The sequence below is a fragment of the Anoplophora glabripennis genome, unplaced genomic scaffold (assembly GCF_000390285.2).
Source record: "Anoplophora glabripennis isolate ALB-LARVAE unplaced genomic scaffold, Agla_2.0 scaffold852, whole genome shotgun sequence".
NCBI classification, from domain to species: domain Eukaryota; kingdom Metazoa; phylum Arthropoda; class Insecta; order Coleoptera; family Cerambycidae; genus Anoplophora; species Anoplophora glabripennis.
The window spans coordinates 49,294-68,530 of record NW_019416939.1 but is presented as its reverse complement, the minus strand read 5'-3'; the positions used below and the strand labels follow the sequence as shown (position 1 = coordinate 68,530).

At 31.4% G+C, this 19,237-nt stretch overlaps 1 protein-coding gene and 1 long non-coding RNA gene across 2 annotated transcripts in view; one reads left to right on the top strand and one right to left on the bottom strand.

The window, feature by feature from the left end:
- The window catches only part of LOC108912684 (transmembrane protein 132B), a 126,295-nt gene extending 112,498 nt beyond the window's left edge, over window positions 1–13,797 (bottom strand). Inside the window, exon 1 of the mRNA XM_018718002.1 lies at window positions 13,481–13,797. Within this exon, the coding sequence (XP_018573518.1) occupies window positions 13,481–13,532 (52 nt within the window). The 5' untranslated portion in view covers window positions 13,533–13,797. The remainder of the gene's footprint in view (window positions 1–13,480) is intronic.
- Window positions 12,635–13,870, top strand: LOC108912685. Its single transcript, XR_001964568.1, has 3 exons — window positions 12,635–12,696; window positions 12,786–12,859; window positions 13,791–13,870. It is a non-coding gene; the product is annotated as an uncharacterized LOC108912685 (long non-coding RNA).
- The last annotated feature ends 5,367 nt before the right edge of the window (window positions 13,871–19,237 follow it).

Genomic DNA, 19,237 nt, shown 5'->3' with positions numbered 1-19,237 from the left:
TTTAACCGCTCAGTTATTTGTCGAGAAACGAATTGAACGCATGAACGAAACGAACTCCAATCAAGAACTTAAGACGCGTGTGATTTTTAAATTTCTCGATTTCTCGACACTTTTTTCTCGTCTCGAGTAAGGCCAGATTTCCCGGGAATTCTCGCTTCGAGAAGTCTCGACCAGAAACCCTAATCAAGGCATTAATTTTCAAGCTTGTTTCACCCGTAGAGGTACTACAAATTTACATGAGTATTTCTATGTAAACTCATTCAATAACTCCTCGACATTTCCAACGCGAGTTTAAAATAAATGTTTGGATCGGTATTATTGATCGGTATTTAGGTAATTGGTCCAGTTATTTTACTGAATCGACTAAATGGCGAAATTTATTTAGAATTTCTCCAAAACACTCCCAGATCTACTTGACCAGATGCTACAACTCAGACTGGAACATTGGTTTATGCATAATGGAGCACTCCCTCATTTTAATAATATTGTTAGAGACTTTTTAAACCACCAGTATCCAAACAAATCGTCCCTCTTATCACATAGGGGCATATAATCCAAGAAATGGATATACACATAAGCCTCTACGTGATAATAGGGACGAAATGGATTGGATGAGGAAGTAATTGCCCAGAAGTTTGGCCTCTACGATCACTAGACCTCAATAAATATGACTTCTATCTTTGGGGAACGTTATAGAGTCTGTGTATTCCTCGCCAATTGCGTCTCGAGCAGAATTGTGGAATCGTATTACGGATAAATGCACATTCATTAGAAACAATCAGCACATATTAGATAGAGTAGACTTAAATTATTCTTATTTCACCTTTTTTTTCTGATCGTCAAGTTTGACGCTTAAATTCATAGCCAACTTTCGATGATTTTGAATAACACAGCTACAATACGTATTATTAGTTATTGGTGTTTTTGTTAAAAACGACTGTTTTTTGAAAACTAACAAGAGTAAGACAAGTTTTAGAATTAAATTCACCATAAAATTAAGTAATTTTTAAGTCCGCCAACGGGTTACCTTGTTCACGCATATAATATTTACCAACCACGAAAATATTTTTTACATGGTTTTCCTCAACAACATTTTTTATTTGTGACATAGAAGATCTTCTACTTTATTGGCGAAATCCAACTGAACAACTGTTGTAATAAGAATAAGAATAATTATTTTTACGTTACTGTTTTTTTCTTTATTGTAAATGTTTGCTTAAATTTTTCAAAAGTTTAACTTCTTTTTTAAGATCAATTTTATAATAAATGTTACGGTTGTGTTGGTAATTTAAAACTCTATTCAGATGTTAAATAGTATAAAATTTAACAAATTCTAGGGGTGGAATATTCAAGATTACGCAGAAATTCCTAATAAATACGTAAAAAATTGTAAAGAAAAAATCATTCCTGTGTTTCTAAAGATGTTTTTATCTAGTAACTAGAACCTGGTCCAATTTATACAAATGTAAAACGCCCAACTATAGATTGTTTACTTGTGTGACTGTTACTTAATAAATTAATTTTATTCAGTAAATTAAAAAATTGTGGAAATAGTGATGTTTATCTTCACCCTCGCAATGTTAACATTTTTTTAAATATACAGAAAAATTTTAATATCTGAAATTAAACGAATGAATTCCTTACTGAAAAATCAGTGTTATATTCTCTAATTTTTTTTCTCTGGAGGCTTAGTTTTCGACATACATGGCGTTAATATTGGAAAAAGTCAATATCTTTAGTTATACAGGGTGTTCTACAAGCTCTATGACAAACTTTGACAGATGCTTAATTTCAAACATTTTGTCTTATATGAACATAGGTCCGGTTCGTTTTTGTTTAGAAGTTGCAAAAGTTACAAACAGTTTAAAAAATATAATTTCATATTTCAAAGTAGTCCGATAAAAAAATTATGGTTGCTATAACAATAATAATTACACAGGCACACAAAAAAAAATGTCAAGACCCAGAGAGTAGACCCCCCTATCCCCCCGTTTTTGGGGTCGCTGAAATCGAATATGATATTAAAAAAAATTAACTAGCCATTTCCCCGTTACCACCCTCATAAACCCCCTTCTGGGAATTGAAATATCAATTCTCATAAAAAGTCGAGTAGGGTGTGTATTCCTGTGTTTTCTGGGCCACTAAAAACGAAGAAGACTACCAAAAATGAATTAGACCCCCTCGGTACCCCCTAGCGTCTACTCGACTTTGTATGAGAATTGACGTTTCAACTCCCAGAAGGGGGTGTATGGGGGTGGTAACGGGGAAATGGCTAGTTAATTTTTTTTAATGGGGTTTCAGCGACCCCAAAAACGGAGAGGTAGGGGGATCTACCCTCTGGGTCTTGACATTTTTTTTGTGCCTGTGTTATTGTTATTATTCGTACGCCCATAGATTTTTGTTTATTAGTATCACGTAACTCCCCATGTTGACTGATACCAGTGAATAGTCGTGATATTATTTTGTCCAGTGCGAGGTTACTCTATTTTCACAATGGAAGAAGGCAACAAAGAAATATTTATAGAGACTGTCACAAGATTTCCATACACAGTATCATTTATTTTTACGTTTTCTTTTTGTGAACATATTGTGAATTTTTTTTTAAGGAGTGTAGGTACCTACAATCGCGCTTGGATATAACAGCGCGACATCAACAGATGCACTTATTCCAGCCACCAGCATGCACTGGACTAGCCCGGCTGCACCTGCTTCAGTGAAATGCAGTCTTAAGTATGAAATTTTAGATAAATCTTTTCATGCATTTCGAAATTACGCTAGTGCACAAAAACGCACAATTATTATTAACACAATTATTTCAATACCCTTTCTATACATATAGGACTTTTTGATAATCAAACGAAAAGACACTTGTGAAGGGAACATTGAATATAATACTCGCATAATACTACGTATTAATGATGCCTCCCTTCCCAAAAACTGACACCCTAAACTTTCAGTGTTGGAACTTTCCTACATCAGATATTAACGCATCTCAACTTTTCAACCGAGCACCTGGCATCCAAAATTAATATTAAATTTCAGTGAATAATATAGGGATTAATTAAGTTTAATGATTGTGCAAAGTTCTGCAATAATGCTTTCCTGTTATTAAAGTTAAATCTTTCCTCCCCTCAGAATACCAGTATAGATAGTTTTGTAACAATTATACTAAAAACTACCTCGAAAGGTACTTACTTACGTAAGTCGAAAATAATGTCACTGTTTTTAAATAGTTTTATGAAGGAGCTCACAAAAATGTTAAAATACTGAAATAAATTCGGTTACAAATTATTGTACCTGCTTTTCTATTTGTAGAATAAATTTTATTCAAATAAAAGATGTAAGTGAAAGCTGCTTCTAGTCCCATATCCAATCCAAGCAACTGAATCGTTCGTCGTTTGCGCACCTATGACATACTGATGAGGGCTAACAAATCCGAAACCGGAATACGTCTGGTGTGCTCGTCCTTCTATTTAATGACATTGCTGGTGTAATTCAATGCTAGTTGTTTCTGAAAATGTCATCAACTAAAAATTTCAATTTGTATGTTTCAGAATAATTTAAATTAACTTTAGATCTTACAATTAATCTCAAATAGAGCAGGCGAGTGGTTAAATTTAAAAATGTAAAGAGAGTTTTTAAATTCGGCCAATCAATCACTCCGATTTAAAATTATAATTTAAAGATCATGGGCGAAAGAACTTAGCTAAAGTTTGATAAAAGTTTATCTGATAAAAAAAAGATAACGTGAATAAAAAATAAAAACTGGATCGCCTAGGAACTGATAACCTCTTTTTAACACATCGTGCTTATGGCATACTGTTTTGACCATATCTCCTGCTATTAGAGGCAGACCCACAAAACTTTAAATCACTGCAACCGTAAGAAAATGTTCCATTATTAGGCTTTAACTAAACGGAATTAACGAATTTATTAAAATATACAGCGTATTCCTTTTAAAATGTAAATTTAGTACTTTACGACGTCCAATCTGACTCGAAATAAAACTTAAATATTTTTTAAAGATTTTTTTTCAATCTCTGAAATTCACATTTGTAGGGGTGCAAAATCTAGGAACAAAAAAGTTTTATGTAAAATTGCAGGCGTTTATAAATGAGTGATTAGTAATTAAATATAGATGTCTTACATTTGAGAAAATAGACCATCGGTTGAGAAAAATTGATGAAAAAATTTGAAAGTTGTGCAAGTTTATAGGTAGTATTTTTGTAGCCATTAAGGAGGCGTTTTTAACGACACGTTTTGTATTTACGGCTTTCAAAATGTAATACAAATATTTGGGGCACCTCTTCAAAAATACATTACAGTTTGCTATATTCCAAACAAGAAAGAACTCTCTCTAAAGGAGAATTCGAACAATTTTTTTGGAACTTTCGATCCTTTTTCAAATTTTAGAATAAACCTTTTTAGGATGATTTAGTTTTCGATATAGCAATTTTAAAACATACTAAGAAGTGTTTCTGAACGAAAATGTTTTCTACACAAACCAGACTTCTTTTCGAAAAATTTTAAAATATCCATAAAGAATCATTTATACTGATTAATTTTAATGACTCAATATCTTAAAATCTTCTTGCAAATGTGAATTTGATAAATCGAAGTGTTTTAAAAGTACATGAAAAAAATTGAAAAGAAAAAATTGTTTTAATGTTTCAAGCCCCCTTACCATAAAATTTTTGATACTAGTTCGCATATGCAACAGGTATTTATTTATGAACATCTACTATTTGCGTTCCATGTTTTTATTGTATAAAAGTCGAGATAAATATGTACATTTTCAAAGCAAGTCATACACATTATGTTACATTTCATATCATTTTGCTATGAGTATGACAAAAGGAAGCACAATAAACAATGAATAAATGTATTGTAGCTGTGGTAAGTTATTATAACGTCATTAACAAAGTAAGTATTGACTGGTCATAAGCTCAATATTCACGAACGTTTTTCTGTGAGGAACACGAATTCCCATGGAAAATATACGGCAATATTAAAAATTAATGAAGCGATAAATAATATGGTTAGTTTTAGTTTTATTAGTTCATAGTTTCGTCTAGTTTTGTGTCACAGGTCCATTATATCCAAAAATATTTTCATATTCTGGGAACATCAGGAGAAATAATGACAATACACTTACAACTTAATATAGGCTAAAGTTTTAGGAAATTTTCTTGTGACTTCAAAATGAATACCTTAAAAAGTAATTGAATGATGCATTTAGAAAATACTTGCCAACTTGTGTTTTTATATAACACCATGTATATTTCGAGATATTTACATGTTGTAATCTTACAATAGTTACAACATTAGTTGGCACTAATATATGTAATATTGTGTAACGAAAAAATTATAGATAAGAATATTCTGAAAACCTAGAAAAATGTCTACTTATCAAAATAAACTTAAGGAAAAGCAGTAGAACAAGAGTTCAATAAGATAGTGTTTGATATTTGTAATGTAATAATTTTGTAACCAATTTTACTCCGAAACGGTTGCACAATTATACATTTTATCTGTAAAATAGTCCAAAATTTCTAATTTCTAACATCTAAGATATGATGCATTTTGTAAGTTATACCCACAGTCAAAATCGTACTAATAATAATACACAATTTCGTTGTTTTAATTCGAATGGTTCAAGAGATATCTGAAAAAAAAAACACCTTCCAGGAACCACCTTTAAGGAAAGGGAAGGCAGCCCACCTACCTATGTTTATATATTTTTTTTTGCCTATGTTTAGTAGTAGAAAGCGCTGGTACTTACAGGATAAATTCAGGACACCCTGTATAATAATAGAGGATGGAGCATAAAAGATAAATCCCCAAAAACAGCATAAAATATCTATTGCTCCAATACCTATTAATTTAGAAGAAAGTATTTTCATAAGTTAAAGAAATTAAAATATGCTTTTTTACATATCTCTAGGATGATAAAAATCCATATTATTATTTACCATTATCAATACCATTCTCATTGTTCTTATTATTGTACATTACCGCTATTCTTATATCATTATCCTTATTGTTATCATTATCATTATTACCATCACATATTTTTTTATTATTTTGTGTCAAGTTCATTAGAACTTTACCTTTAATTTAATAAAAGTCTTGTTACATCAGAACTTTAAATTGTGACGGTTTTTTTTTGCTACGTTATAATTTGCGTATGAGATATTTGTTGACCGATTGTGTAGTGACAATTATAAAGATAATAAAATAAATGTTTTTGTTTCTTTTTTATCTCTATTGTGTTTTTGTCGTTTCTTCTCTAATCACATCTGGGTCAGATGGTACTGCAATATCTATTAGATATACATACCTACCTATAACTTTTCCCGTTTTATCGTAAAATATCACATTAGATCATGATAATAATGATGATGCATGACTATTTTGGGCGCGTGTGTACAGGGTGTCCCTTTTAACTTTCCCACCCACTTATCTCGGTTAATTTTGCAGATACGTATTTGTGGTAATAAAAGCTGTAGTGTTTTTTATGAAGTCTACTTTGTAGTAACAAAAAAAAACAATTTGAATGTGTACTACTTATTATTTCTAGATAACATTTTATTCTAAACAAAAATTTTTAACGTATTATATTAACGTTAATTATTTTTGACAGTTTTTGATATATTTGCATTTTATCCCATAAATGAACCCCGCGTATTGCATATTCAAGATTGCCATGATTTTATTGCGATTTTGTCTCCAATCATTAATTTGATGTTTATGACAATTAAAATAACAATAAACAGTAGTTGTGAATTAATCTTCAGTTTAAACAAAGAACGTAATAATATTGTCGAAATATATTTCCACCGCTGTCAGAGGTTACCGAAACAAGTATCCCGACAGGCACACCCCGGCAAGAAAAACTTTCTTGAATATGGCACGTAAGTTCAGACATTTTCATACATTGGAAGACAAAAAGCGGACTAGAAATATTAATAATAATAACCAAGAAATGGAGTTAAATAGACTTTTATATTTCCAAGATAATCCTAGGTTCTCCATAAGGGACGTCGTTAGAAATTTTGGTATTTCTAAATCATGCATACTTACAAAGAGTTCTTAAAAAGAATAATTTAAAACCGGTTACAGTAATTCCCCCACAAAAAATAACATTAAATCATAACCTCGATCATAACAATCAAAGGGGAACATTTTGCCAGGAAATGATGGATAAATACATATAATCTGCCCAAAAATATTTTTTGAGCAGATTAGGCAACATTCACAACAGCCGAGATTTTTAATAGGAGGAAGGAGGACGGTAAATTTTTGGTAGGTACTTAAGAGTTTCTACAAAACGAAATAGACGAGTTTCTGTCAGAAATTCCATTAAACCAGCCGAGGATATTAATCTGGCAACAAGACGGCGCTCCATGTTATAATACTGGAGATGTTACCAATTTTTTAAATAACAATTTCATGGAGTGGATGGTAGGTGAGGCACCACATTGTGGCCTTCCCGTAGTTCAGATCTTAGTCCACTGGATTTTTTCTTGTGGGGGTTATTTAAAAAATAAAGTATATACTAATACAGTAGAAGATCAATTAATTTAAAGAATAACGACCGAAATTGCGAATATCAATAATAATCCCGACGAATTAGAAAATGTGATCGCATCAATAAGAAAAAGATATGAATTACGTATTCAGAGGAATAGAATTCACATACACGTAGAAAAATTATTAAAAATAAAATTGTATTTTTCTTGTTCTGTTAATATTTCTATAATTTTGTTATTTGTTCGAACTCGTTCGAACTATTGTTATGTTTTTCTGTTTTCGTTTCCGGATATTTTAAAATAGAACTGTCAAAAATAAGTGCCACATATGTTATATATTTTTGTTCAGAATAAAATTTTACATCTAAAAATGTAATAATTTACAGGGTGATGTTCCATTAAAAAAATAATAATCTGTATTTCAATTTGAATTGTTTTTTGTTGCTACAAACAGAAACTTCATAAAAAACTCTATAACTTTTATTTCAACAAAATGTTTATATCTGCAAAACTAACCGAGATAAGTGGGAAAGTTAATAGGACACTCTGTACAGTCAATCCCATTATTTTGTTAGTATTTATGTTCTAATATTGTTAAGTTATAGTTTGATATAGTCATAATTTTGGTTACTATGTTACGCCATACGCCATCAGTTTGTTTCATAATGTTATGTGATCGACTGTTTCGAGAAATACATAGGTGCATTTAGAGCATTTATCAGTTGAGATTGAATCATCATTTAGAGTGTTTCTTGTCGGCATTTGTAGATACCACTTGGTTTTGTATAGCAGCAATTAAACTACTATTATTAATTATTATTGAAGTATTTTTAAATAACTATATGTATCTTTTATTAAAATGCTTTCATTATTTAGCTCTCTTCATCCTCGGAAAATTGAATTAAAAAAATAAGCAATCTGTTGAAATGTATACAAATGAAGTAAGTATGCGAAATGCTTTGAGTGAAACCCAAATTACGCTAAAAATAAACTTCCTGTTGACTTTATGTGTTTTTAATTTTGTTTATATTCTCGGAATATGTACATTACTGAAATATCTTTAGCGGATGAATCATTAAACATTGTAGGTAATTAAGGTTTTGAAAAAATATTTGTTTTAATGTAGATATGAAAAGACGCCTAAGTATATTGCTTTACAGTCATCCTACTTTTAGGAATAATGTAAAACCGCTATTACTTGTCATATACATTTGCGCACGTAATATGCGAAAAGATGTAAAATCGGTTAAATTACTAAAAAACTAGTAATGCAAGTACTGATTAATGAATAATGAATTTGAGGAATTAAATATATTTAAAAAATTAAATATCGCATGTATAAAATATTTATTAATATGACATTTTCCTAAGTAATTACTGATAAGTCGCAGTGAAACAAAAAATTAAAAAAGGAAAAACATGTGATTTTTACCTGTCAACCGATTCGCTCACTTGACCAATGCTCTTTGGAGATCAGTTAACAAATCGCAATTGTTTTAACACTCAGCGACCCTTTTAAACTATAAATATATACAGGGTGTCCCACTGAGGACTGCGTCGATTGATATCTAGAAAAGTACTGCTCCGAAAAATTTGACAATTTGGCAACATGGCAATGCCCCTGGGGCGAACACAACTAAAATATCTAGAAATCTCCAGCCCTTCAGGTTACACCGGAAGTCGACACCAACTTCGTTATTTTAAATGGGACATTCTATATATTATTGCATTTTCGGATTCTACGTGAAATTTGAGGGTAACTTTATTAAATCTTCCCTATACCTATAGACAAGGCGAAAACCTCGCATTCGTGGGAAAAATTTTCCGACTCGATTTTTTTGCATATTCAGATTCGTGAGATGTTCCTTAACATGAATCAAGATGATGCCGGCCGGAAATCTGGTGCACATTTGTTTAAACAAACTTCTTTTAAACAAATTGTAAACATTTTTTTTTCACTCCCGAAATATTTTATTTAGGTTTTTTGGCACATTATAAACAAAAAAGTTCCTATGTACTATGGCTCTAAAATTGATAGTTTTAAAGTTATAAACAATTTAAGTTGCTAAAAATGCGAAAATGACGATTTTCAACGGCCGATTTTCGGGTTAAAAATTGTTGTTTTTGATGTTGCCAGGTGCCTAAATTAAAGTTTAAACATCCCCCTACAAGATGCTGAAGAGTTTTTGGGACTCGCATTATTCTAAAACCTTGTTTTTTAATTGTTAATAAAGCGCTATGAGCCGTGCGCGCGCCTCTCTCATACGCGGATTTGCCATTTCCTCTAGCGGCTTCAGCTTATGTTCTTTGAATTTAGCATTCTAAGAAGTACTATTACTACTCATAAAATAATGTAAAAATTGAATATTTAAATTTCATAATTCGTAATAATTTTATTTAATTAATTCAAAATTGTACGAATGGAGTGCAGAAAAAAATAAAAGGGCAATAGTATCAAATACATTTGATTTTTATTAAAGAACATTTATTAAATACTGCATATTAATATTATCACGCATTTATTCAATCATAAGAATTCTCACACTGTTCTATGTTACAACCACATAAAGGTACACAAGTGACATAGTTTTTCCTACAAGAACAAGCTTTAGTCTTACAGTTTTTTGTACATTTACATTATTTAACTAAGTCTTTGGCTAATGGATCTTTGGAAATGATAATAAGCTGAAGCCGCTAGACGAAAAAGCGAATCCGCGTATGAGAGGCGCGCGCGCGGCTCATAGAGCTTTATTAACAATTAAAAAACAAGGCTTTAGAATAATGCGAGTCCTAAAAACTTCAGCATCTTGTAGGGGGGTGTTTAAACTTTAATTTAGGTACCTGGCAACATCAAAAATAACAATTTTTAACCCGGAAATCGGCCGTTTGCATTTTTAGCAACTTAAATTGTTTATAACTTTAAAACTATCAATATTAGAGACATAGTGCATATGTACTTTTTTTTATTATAATGTGCCAAAAAGCCGAAAAAAAATTTCCGGAGTGAAAAATCCAATTTTTACACTTTGTTTAAAAAAAGTTTGTTTAAACAAATGGGCACCAGATTTCCTGCCGGCATCATCTTGATTCATGTTAAGGAACATCTCACGAATCGGAATATGCAAAAAAATCGAGTCGGAAAATTTCTCCCACGAATGAGAGGTTTTCGCCTTGTCTACTAGGAGTTATAGATTTTGAGATATTAATATTTAAAGAAAAAATTTGACAAATGAAAAGGTCCGCAGAGATGCTAGTAACTCTTTTCAGGAGCGAGATATCAAGTGGATTTTTGGTACCTACCTGTAAAGGGCATAGGGAACACTAAATTGGTATACCAACAAATTAAAACATTTAATACTAGGTGTTTCATTTTTGCTGGTACATTTTGATAACTTCAAACAGCTATAACTTTGTTAACTTAAATGAAACAACCTGTATTTTTTTACTCTGCCATATAAGTTATTGTGAGGGTTGCCGTTATTACTTTTAGAGATATTTGCAATTTTCTATTTTTTGGACAGTTTTTCTCGTATCAGACCTGTTGTCAAATTGGCCATGACCAGAAACACTCCAAAAACAATTGAAATAACTTGACATTTGTCAAATTAATTGTCAAATTATTGTTGTGTCTGAATAGTTTTTGCTGAAAATTTAAATAAAAAATACCTGGATAATAATAACAACCAAAAAAAAATCCAGTATCTCGGAAAATATGGACCATGCCAATTTTTCACAGGTTATACTAACTCCTCAAAGGATGCGCTATAAATATGATCGACTTGCAATGAGGTCAAGAGCGTATAATAATATAGCACCGGAAAAAAATCTAATATCTTGGAAAATATAGACCATGTCAAATTTCCACTAGCTACATCCCAAAGGATGAGATCTAGGAAGTATAAGATAGCACTCGAAAAAAAAACTAATATTTCGGAAAACCGCGTATAGACCGGGCCCAATGCAAACCGTTGTAGACATTAACAATTTGATATTATTGCAGCACATTTGATCGACGTTGCTCTTTAAAACAATAATATATGGGACGACGAAGATGATCAATATTAGTGCAAGTGCTTTATAGTAAATATCTACTGATCTTTCCTTAAAAAAAAAGATAACACTGCTCAGGCGCTGGGGAATCACAATTTAGAAATGGGAATACACAATGGAAACAATTTATTGGATTCCCATTAAAATTAGATGCTTTGCAGAAAAAACTGATATACACAGGTATTTTGCTTGGTGGTATAAGAAATTTAAAACTTAGTTTACCAGTTCAATCCATAATAAAACTCCAGGGATCACGGAAAGTATTTTATCATTTATTCGTTATATTCTCTGTTCTTCTTAGCATCTCGCCTAATTTATTTTCCACATTTTAATTATATTATTTTACAAACTATTTATCTAAAAAATAGGAATTGAAGAGCTCATGTTAAAAAAATCACTGATCACTACAATGACATCAGTGATAGATTTTTTATGATTTATTAAAATATATTTGTTTTTGCACAACTGAAAATAATTTTACTATGTATGTATATTAAAATACACAAAACCGAAAAACTGCAATCATGTACCTACACTAGGCACACCTTTTTTTAAATGACACGATCATTTCCGTTCTCAGAACAGAAGCAACCGAATCCCTATAGGTAACTGGATTAGAAATAATTTGAATGTATCAAACGTGCAGAATGTGCATTTGACTGCGTTGGAATGTCGGCTCAAAATCAAACCAATTGCTTCAAAGCTGTAATGACCCACCTAGAAAAATTATAGCTCATCTTTGGGTCCACCCGATTTCGTGGGTCTTTTTATATGATACCTAAAGACATGTAAATCCACTTTTGTCAAATTTGAATATATTTTATTAAGAGGAAATAATTCAATTAATAATCTGGTACTAAAATAAATTTCAATTCAGATAACCACCCTGTACGTTTGCTGAGTAAGAGTCATGTAATGTTAATCAAAATAGACTTGTTTTAAATGATGATCATGATGATGATATCATCTTTAATTCGCTTAAGTTGAAGTAGATTTCTTACTTTGTACATACACTAGTTATAGTTAAATACATATCCTGAGGCTAAGGCCGAAATACAATTAACAATACATTTTTATAAAATCAATCAATACTAAGTTAACTAAACACTAATTTGTAAGTAACCGTATTTAATGTATTTCACATAATAATCTTTCTACATCTACATATAAAGGCGACAAATTTTGAAGCAGATATTTTTTTAGGGACTACACAAGTAAGAAGTTTGAAATTAAGTAGGTATATACTACCACTTCAACTTTCATTTTTGAAGAAAAGAGTAAGTAAATTCTTTTTCTATAAAGGTATTCTTTCTAAAATTTTAAAAGAATTCAGATTTCATTTTCTGTTTTTTTTTTTTCATGAGAAGATAATTCATGACAATCCCTATCTATCAAATGCAGTTTAAAAAAAATTTGCCAGGATATTAAGTTCTGTTTCAATTTGTGACAATATTTTTACTTCCATTCTTTTTTTCTAAAACTATGCAAAGTACCTACCCTTGCATACAAGTACACCTATTATCTTCAGCAACAGAACAAAACATAAATAAATTGCTTGATATATTTAAAAAATTTTAAAAAATGAAATGTTAAATTCTTACTTATTTTTTTGCGGTTTTTACCTAGTGCAGTCAATACGGGACTCCCCGTATTTATATACATATCAGAAGTAGCATTGTTAAATTAATTTCAGTATTTCAAAGATATTATTTTTTATTTTGCCTATGTAAGGTACACATTTTCATATATTTTGTCATCTTCAAAAATAATCACTTCATGCCCTCATCTTTCACTGCAGATACTTTAATCGCCATTCACCTATTTGTGGAAAAAGTGAGGTTAACAACTCTAACAAAAGTGTATGAATAAGTAGGTAATCAGAAGGTTGGTGAACTTACCAATAATAAACAAAATCCAAACAGCACAAAATCCGGATGCTCTATTCTTCATAATTCCTTTACTGCTTTCCCATATCACGTCCTTTACATAAAATGTATACTATCTACATATCAATGCTACAGCTGCATGTCACCAAAACTTTGTCTAATCTTAACACAGAATCATCTTCTGTAATTTGGCTTAGCAATTTAAGTACACTTTTGCCACTAAGCACACGTGTCTAAATAAATACCCACTTACGTTAAATAAAACGCGTTTCAGCGACCCAACTCTCGACAGAATGTTGAAATTCTACTCGTTCGGTTTCAGTTACTATTCGTGGTGGAGTATTGACCGGGAATCCAGTGTCTTGCGCCGAACCACCGCCTCTCCCCCGCAGACAGAAGCAGATCTGGTGCCATTTGGGCCGTTGAGCAGGCAAACCCATTAAAATCTTCCGTCAAAGTGCGAGTATTTTAAGTATTCCACTACCAACGCCGTAATACAAATAGGTCGCACCTCATGTTTATTAGAAGGCACAAGTAGATCTATTTTATAATGGAATTACCCTATTTAATTTTTTGCAATTATAATGCAATTAATTAGTTCATAATTTTCGTTTGATTCTTTGTAAATTTAGTAATTTTTTAGGCACCTATTTAAAAAACCTTCATGTATATAAATTGCATCCACACCACCATGTATGTAGGTATAGGTATATGCTAATAAATTTAGCATAGTTTATAGATATGTATACCTATTCGTTGGCAAAAGCAACGGAAGTAGGTAGAAGAACTGAGTAGTGAGTTTACGTAATTGTTTCATATTTTATTAAAAATCTGCCATCACCTTACATTAAACTAAAGATTATATGATATGAAAACGCCGAATAACTACATAAATTAATAATTTATTGTGTACCACTTTTATTTTTAATTAAATTGAAAATAAAATTATAGAAAAAATACTTTTTTTCTGCAATTTTATTAGGGTTGACCTGGATGTGAGATTTCCGATAATTGTGAATTCGAATCGGAATGTAATCAAATAAACTGATCTTCTCGAATATAATTTCGGAAAAATGAACTAAAAATAAATAATAAATAATAAAAAATAAAACCTAGAAATAAATCAAGAACTTCTCTAATGTATGCAAAAGTAAAATTAACAGCAAAAAATATATTTGGCTCAATATACGAAGAATACTACAATTTAATTACTTTGAAGAATTGTTTTGTCACTGAAGATAAGAAAATATGTAACACATCTAAAAATATTATTATTTAAATAAAAAGAAAAACATATTTTAATTGTATTATCACCAGTGTTATGATTTTATTATAATAAAGTTTGATTTACAATACAAATGGCATTTTCGTGATACGTAAAACCCTTTTCTTAGGAATCAAGTTGCTCATAGTTATTTCTAGGTATGTCGAGTGCTCAAAATTCAAACAAATTTCGATCTAATTTTTTTCAGGATATTCATACAAATAGATCTGACATGCTCTTTCACAGTTGCGGTTACAGGTATAATAAATTCCGATCAATTTATGCTTATTTTCATTTTCAACATTTGCCAAAACGGAAACGTTTTTGAACATTTACTGTAATTTTTGAAAGTATAATATTTATTTGGAGTTTTGGTGGTTCATATACATTTTTAAGAATTAATTTGTCATAAAGAAATTAAAATTGTAGCAATGTTTTTATTTTGACGCAACAACTTATCGAATTATGTACGTCTAGGTGATGGAGATTAAAACTCTAATAATGTTTTATTGTAACGTGTTATGGTAATAGTTTACATAACTAGGTGGATTTCACAGGGTCTAACCACACTTAGAGTGTACGATAATGCAAGAAACATAGAAATCTAAATAAAAAATTTAGATAAATTAGGAACAAATATTTTGAGGATGAATTTTTTGATACAAAACGCCTGAATCTGATTCGGACTGAGGCAGTACAGAATTGGAAGTCATGAAGGCTTGCAAAAAATGTAATACAATTTCCAGGGTCGTAGTTAAAAAAATGAAGTTGATAATGGTCATGGAGAGACGAAACATAGAAATTGATGGATGACAACAAGTTTCCCCCAGACAAAATTTTCAATGTGGATGAGACGGGCATAAGTGTGGTTCCATCCCAGATACCCCAGGTTCTGAGTCAAAAGGGGAAACGGCAAATTGGTACTTTAACATCTGCTAAAAGGGGCTCTTTGATAACTTGCGTGATAAGTATGAGTACAGGAGGATCATTTGTTCCATCCATGATTATATTCCCAAGAAAAAGACGCCATCCGCTTTTAATGAAAGGTGCGCCTCCTGGTGCCATATATGAATATCACCCTTCAGGTTGGATCCAAACAAACTTATTTACAAAGTGGTTTCAACATTTTATCCAACACGTGAAACTCACTGAAGAATCTCCGGTATTGCTTATTCTAGATGGCCACACAAGTCATACAAGAAATCTTGAATTGATAGACCTTGCAAGAAAAAATCATGTCTACTTACTCTCAATTCCCCCACATTCCAGCCACAAAATACAACTACTTGATAAGTCAGTCATTCATGGGACCACTAAAAATATATATTTCTGATGAAATAAGATCATGGGTTAGGAACAACTCACGCCCACTAGGCCAAAATGAAATGATGGAAGTATTTGGACCTGCATATCTACGTACTCAAAGCGGTGAGATAGCTGTCAGTAGTTTTCGTGCTACAGGGTTATATCCTGTTAACAGGAATGTTTTTAAAGATCACGATTTTATTGATATGGATAATGAGCAAGAATATAGACTCGCCAATCAAGAAAATATTACACCAGAGCCAACCACTTCATCTTCCACTCCTTATGCTCCTCCTGCTATAGAAAATGAATCTGTTGACATGACACCCACCATAAATGAACCTGCTATGAGTAATGCGATGGCTACTGATGTAACCTCTGTTTCAAGAGACGACAACAAAACACCGCCTGTATGTTTTGAACAAGTTGCAGCTCCCATTACAAGGTCACCACATCCATCGACTTCAAGAGACTTTATAACGCCATTTCAATTGTCCCCGATACCACAATTAGCACCTAGGAAAACTACTAACCGAGGCAGAAAGGCTGCTAAGTCGACATTGCTTACTTCCTCCCCGTACAAAAATGAATTGCAAGACTATATAAAAAAGAAACAAGACCAAATCAAAAAGACACTGAATAAAGGAAAACAAGGAAAGGGCAAAGGTAAAAAGACAAAACCAAGATCCAAGCAGGTAGAAATGTCTAGCTCAGAAGAAGAACCTTTGTGCAATGACAGTTCTGACGAAAGTCCAGATAGAAGCAATGTTAATGATGCAAAGTGTTTATATTGTGAAGATCTCTATTCTATGAATACCAGAGGTGAAATATAGGTTCAATGCCTATGTTGCGTTGCAAATTATGGGCTCATGAAGAATGCTCAGGAGTGGAAACGGACGTTTTTTTCTGCGAATTTTGTTCTGCAAAATAATGCAAAGTTTATTTCTTCTATTTTTTTATTGTATTTGTTATGGAGGGCAATATGGCTCACTACATTTGTGGCCAATATGGCCCTAGGCCATATTACCTACCACGGTTAAATTTTTAAGATGTCGACATTTAAAAAAACGTTTATTTTAATTTTGTTTGATAATTAATAACCTTAAATTTATAATTGTTGATTACTATTAAGTTCAAAGAACTGATTTAACCAATAAAAACTGATTGATCTCAATTTTATTTTATTTTATTTTATTTCCAAAAAATCTTATGGTGTTACCCAAAGTTACTCTACATATAAAAATTGATTATGCCATTGGAAAGAGGGCAAAAAGATGTTCTTTTTTCAATATCACCTTAAACAAGGCTGAAATTAAACAAAATCGGATTTCCAAAATTTCGATTTTTTTCAAATATTTCGAACACTAATCATGTTAGCCTTGATTTTTTAGAGGCATAATGTGGATCCCCTGGTTACGCAACTTTGCCCCCATTTAAGCTACTTCGTATCTCTTACCGTTTCCGAGATCCCTGTAGTTAGAAGCGAATTTGTAACAGCCTGTATATAAATATAAATTATCAACTACATTATCGTCATTGATGCAACATCAGTACATCTTATTACTTTATTTTATAACTTGAAGTTAATAGAACGAAGTCAAACAGGGTTCTTTGATATTAAAAAGTCACGGATGATATCTGGAAAACAACTACTCTATGTACTACATGCCCCGACTACCATTGAATTATACTAACAATAGCTAGTTAACAGTTAATTACTAATAACTATCTAAAATAAAAATTAAAAACGATATTTAAATGTTATTAATTTAAAAACACATACTTGGCATTTCTTTACATTTTTGTTGCTCTAATATTATTTTTTTTTAATTCTGAATATTAAGGCTCTTAAAATAAAGTACCTAAGTAAGTAGCATTTCATTTCTCTAAAGGCCGTTAAAGCTCTTTCCAAAATTGCGGGGGTTCCGAGCCCTTGCCCCGATCTGATGTATGGTAGTTACGCCACTGCCCTAACTTTGCAATAGCAAAATATAAAACAGAAAGCAGTATATTATATAAATGGTGCTTCAAACTTGATGCTTCGACTCGCTGGAGCAAAACAAAAAAAAAACATAAATAAATAAATTAACATAATTATCTGAAATGAAGCTAATCGGGGTCCATTGCAATTTTCGTCAAGATTTTTTTTGCTTTCTCTATCGGTTTAAAAGTTACGCATAATTATTCTTCCAAGAAAATGTCGGAATGAAGTATGAATTACGTGTTGTAATAGAAAATAAAACTCAAGGAAAAAGTTTTTCCCTATATTAGGTACAAAAAACAAATTTTTGAAAATAAATAATTTTAAACGTAAATATAAAACAAAAGATTTAATCAATTTTTGGCCTTAATTGTCTTCTGTATTTTTATGATTTTTTTTTAAGAATGCAGGTATTTCCCTTAAGTTTTTAATAATATCCATTGCCAATTTAACCATTAATTTGATAAAGTGACAACAAAAGTCTTAAAACCATTGAAATTTATCAACTTTTCTCCAAGGATATAAGTACTAGATGGACTAAAGTCTATACTTTTGCAAGATTTCTCCGTTTTCTCAATAATATTTATCGTAATTTATATGGTTTTATGGTTTTAATTTTTTGCAGTTTTTATGATGTTCTATAACTTGTTGGTTTATAAGAAAATTTGATTTTTAAAAAGAAATTTCTTACCTAGAATCTACTGACGAGTGTTATATTTTTCTATTCTATACCTCTGGTTTTCAGTTATAACAATCAGCTTATTTTTTTTTTAATGGAATAGAATCTGCATAAAATTGTCACTTATAATCTCCATATTGTAGTCTTATTGACTTAAATATGAATTAAACTTGATTATGTAATTTATATAACTCAAAGAAATACAGTAATAATGCTGAATATATTATTATGTTTACAAAACGTCAATCAATTCTAAATCTGACTCTCGCCTTCTATATAACTGTTCGCAACACACATATCGTCACTTAGTAACTGGACTCGGTCCGCACGGCCATCCTGCATTGTCGATCGTCCTCGATGCGACCAATTTTGAACTTCACAATATGGAACTGGAAAAGAGAAACAAAAAATATAAAGGTGATGTGGCGCCCTAGAGGCGACTGGTCCCATTGGGGCGACTGTTGCCGTAGAGGCGACTGGTGCCATTGGGGCGACTGGTGCCATTGGGGCGACTGGTGCCATTGGGGCGACTGGTGCCAT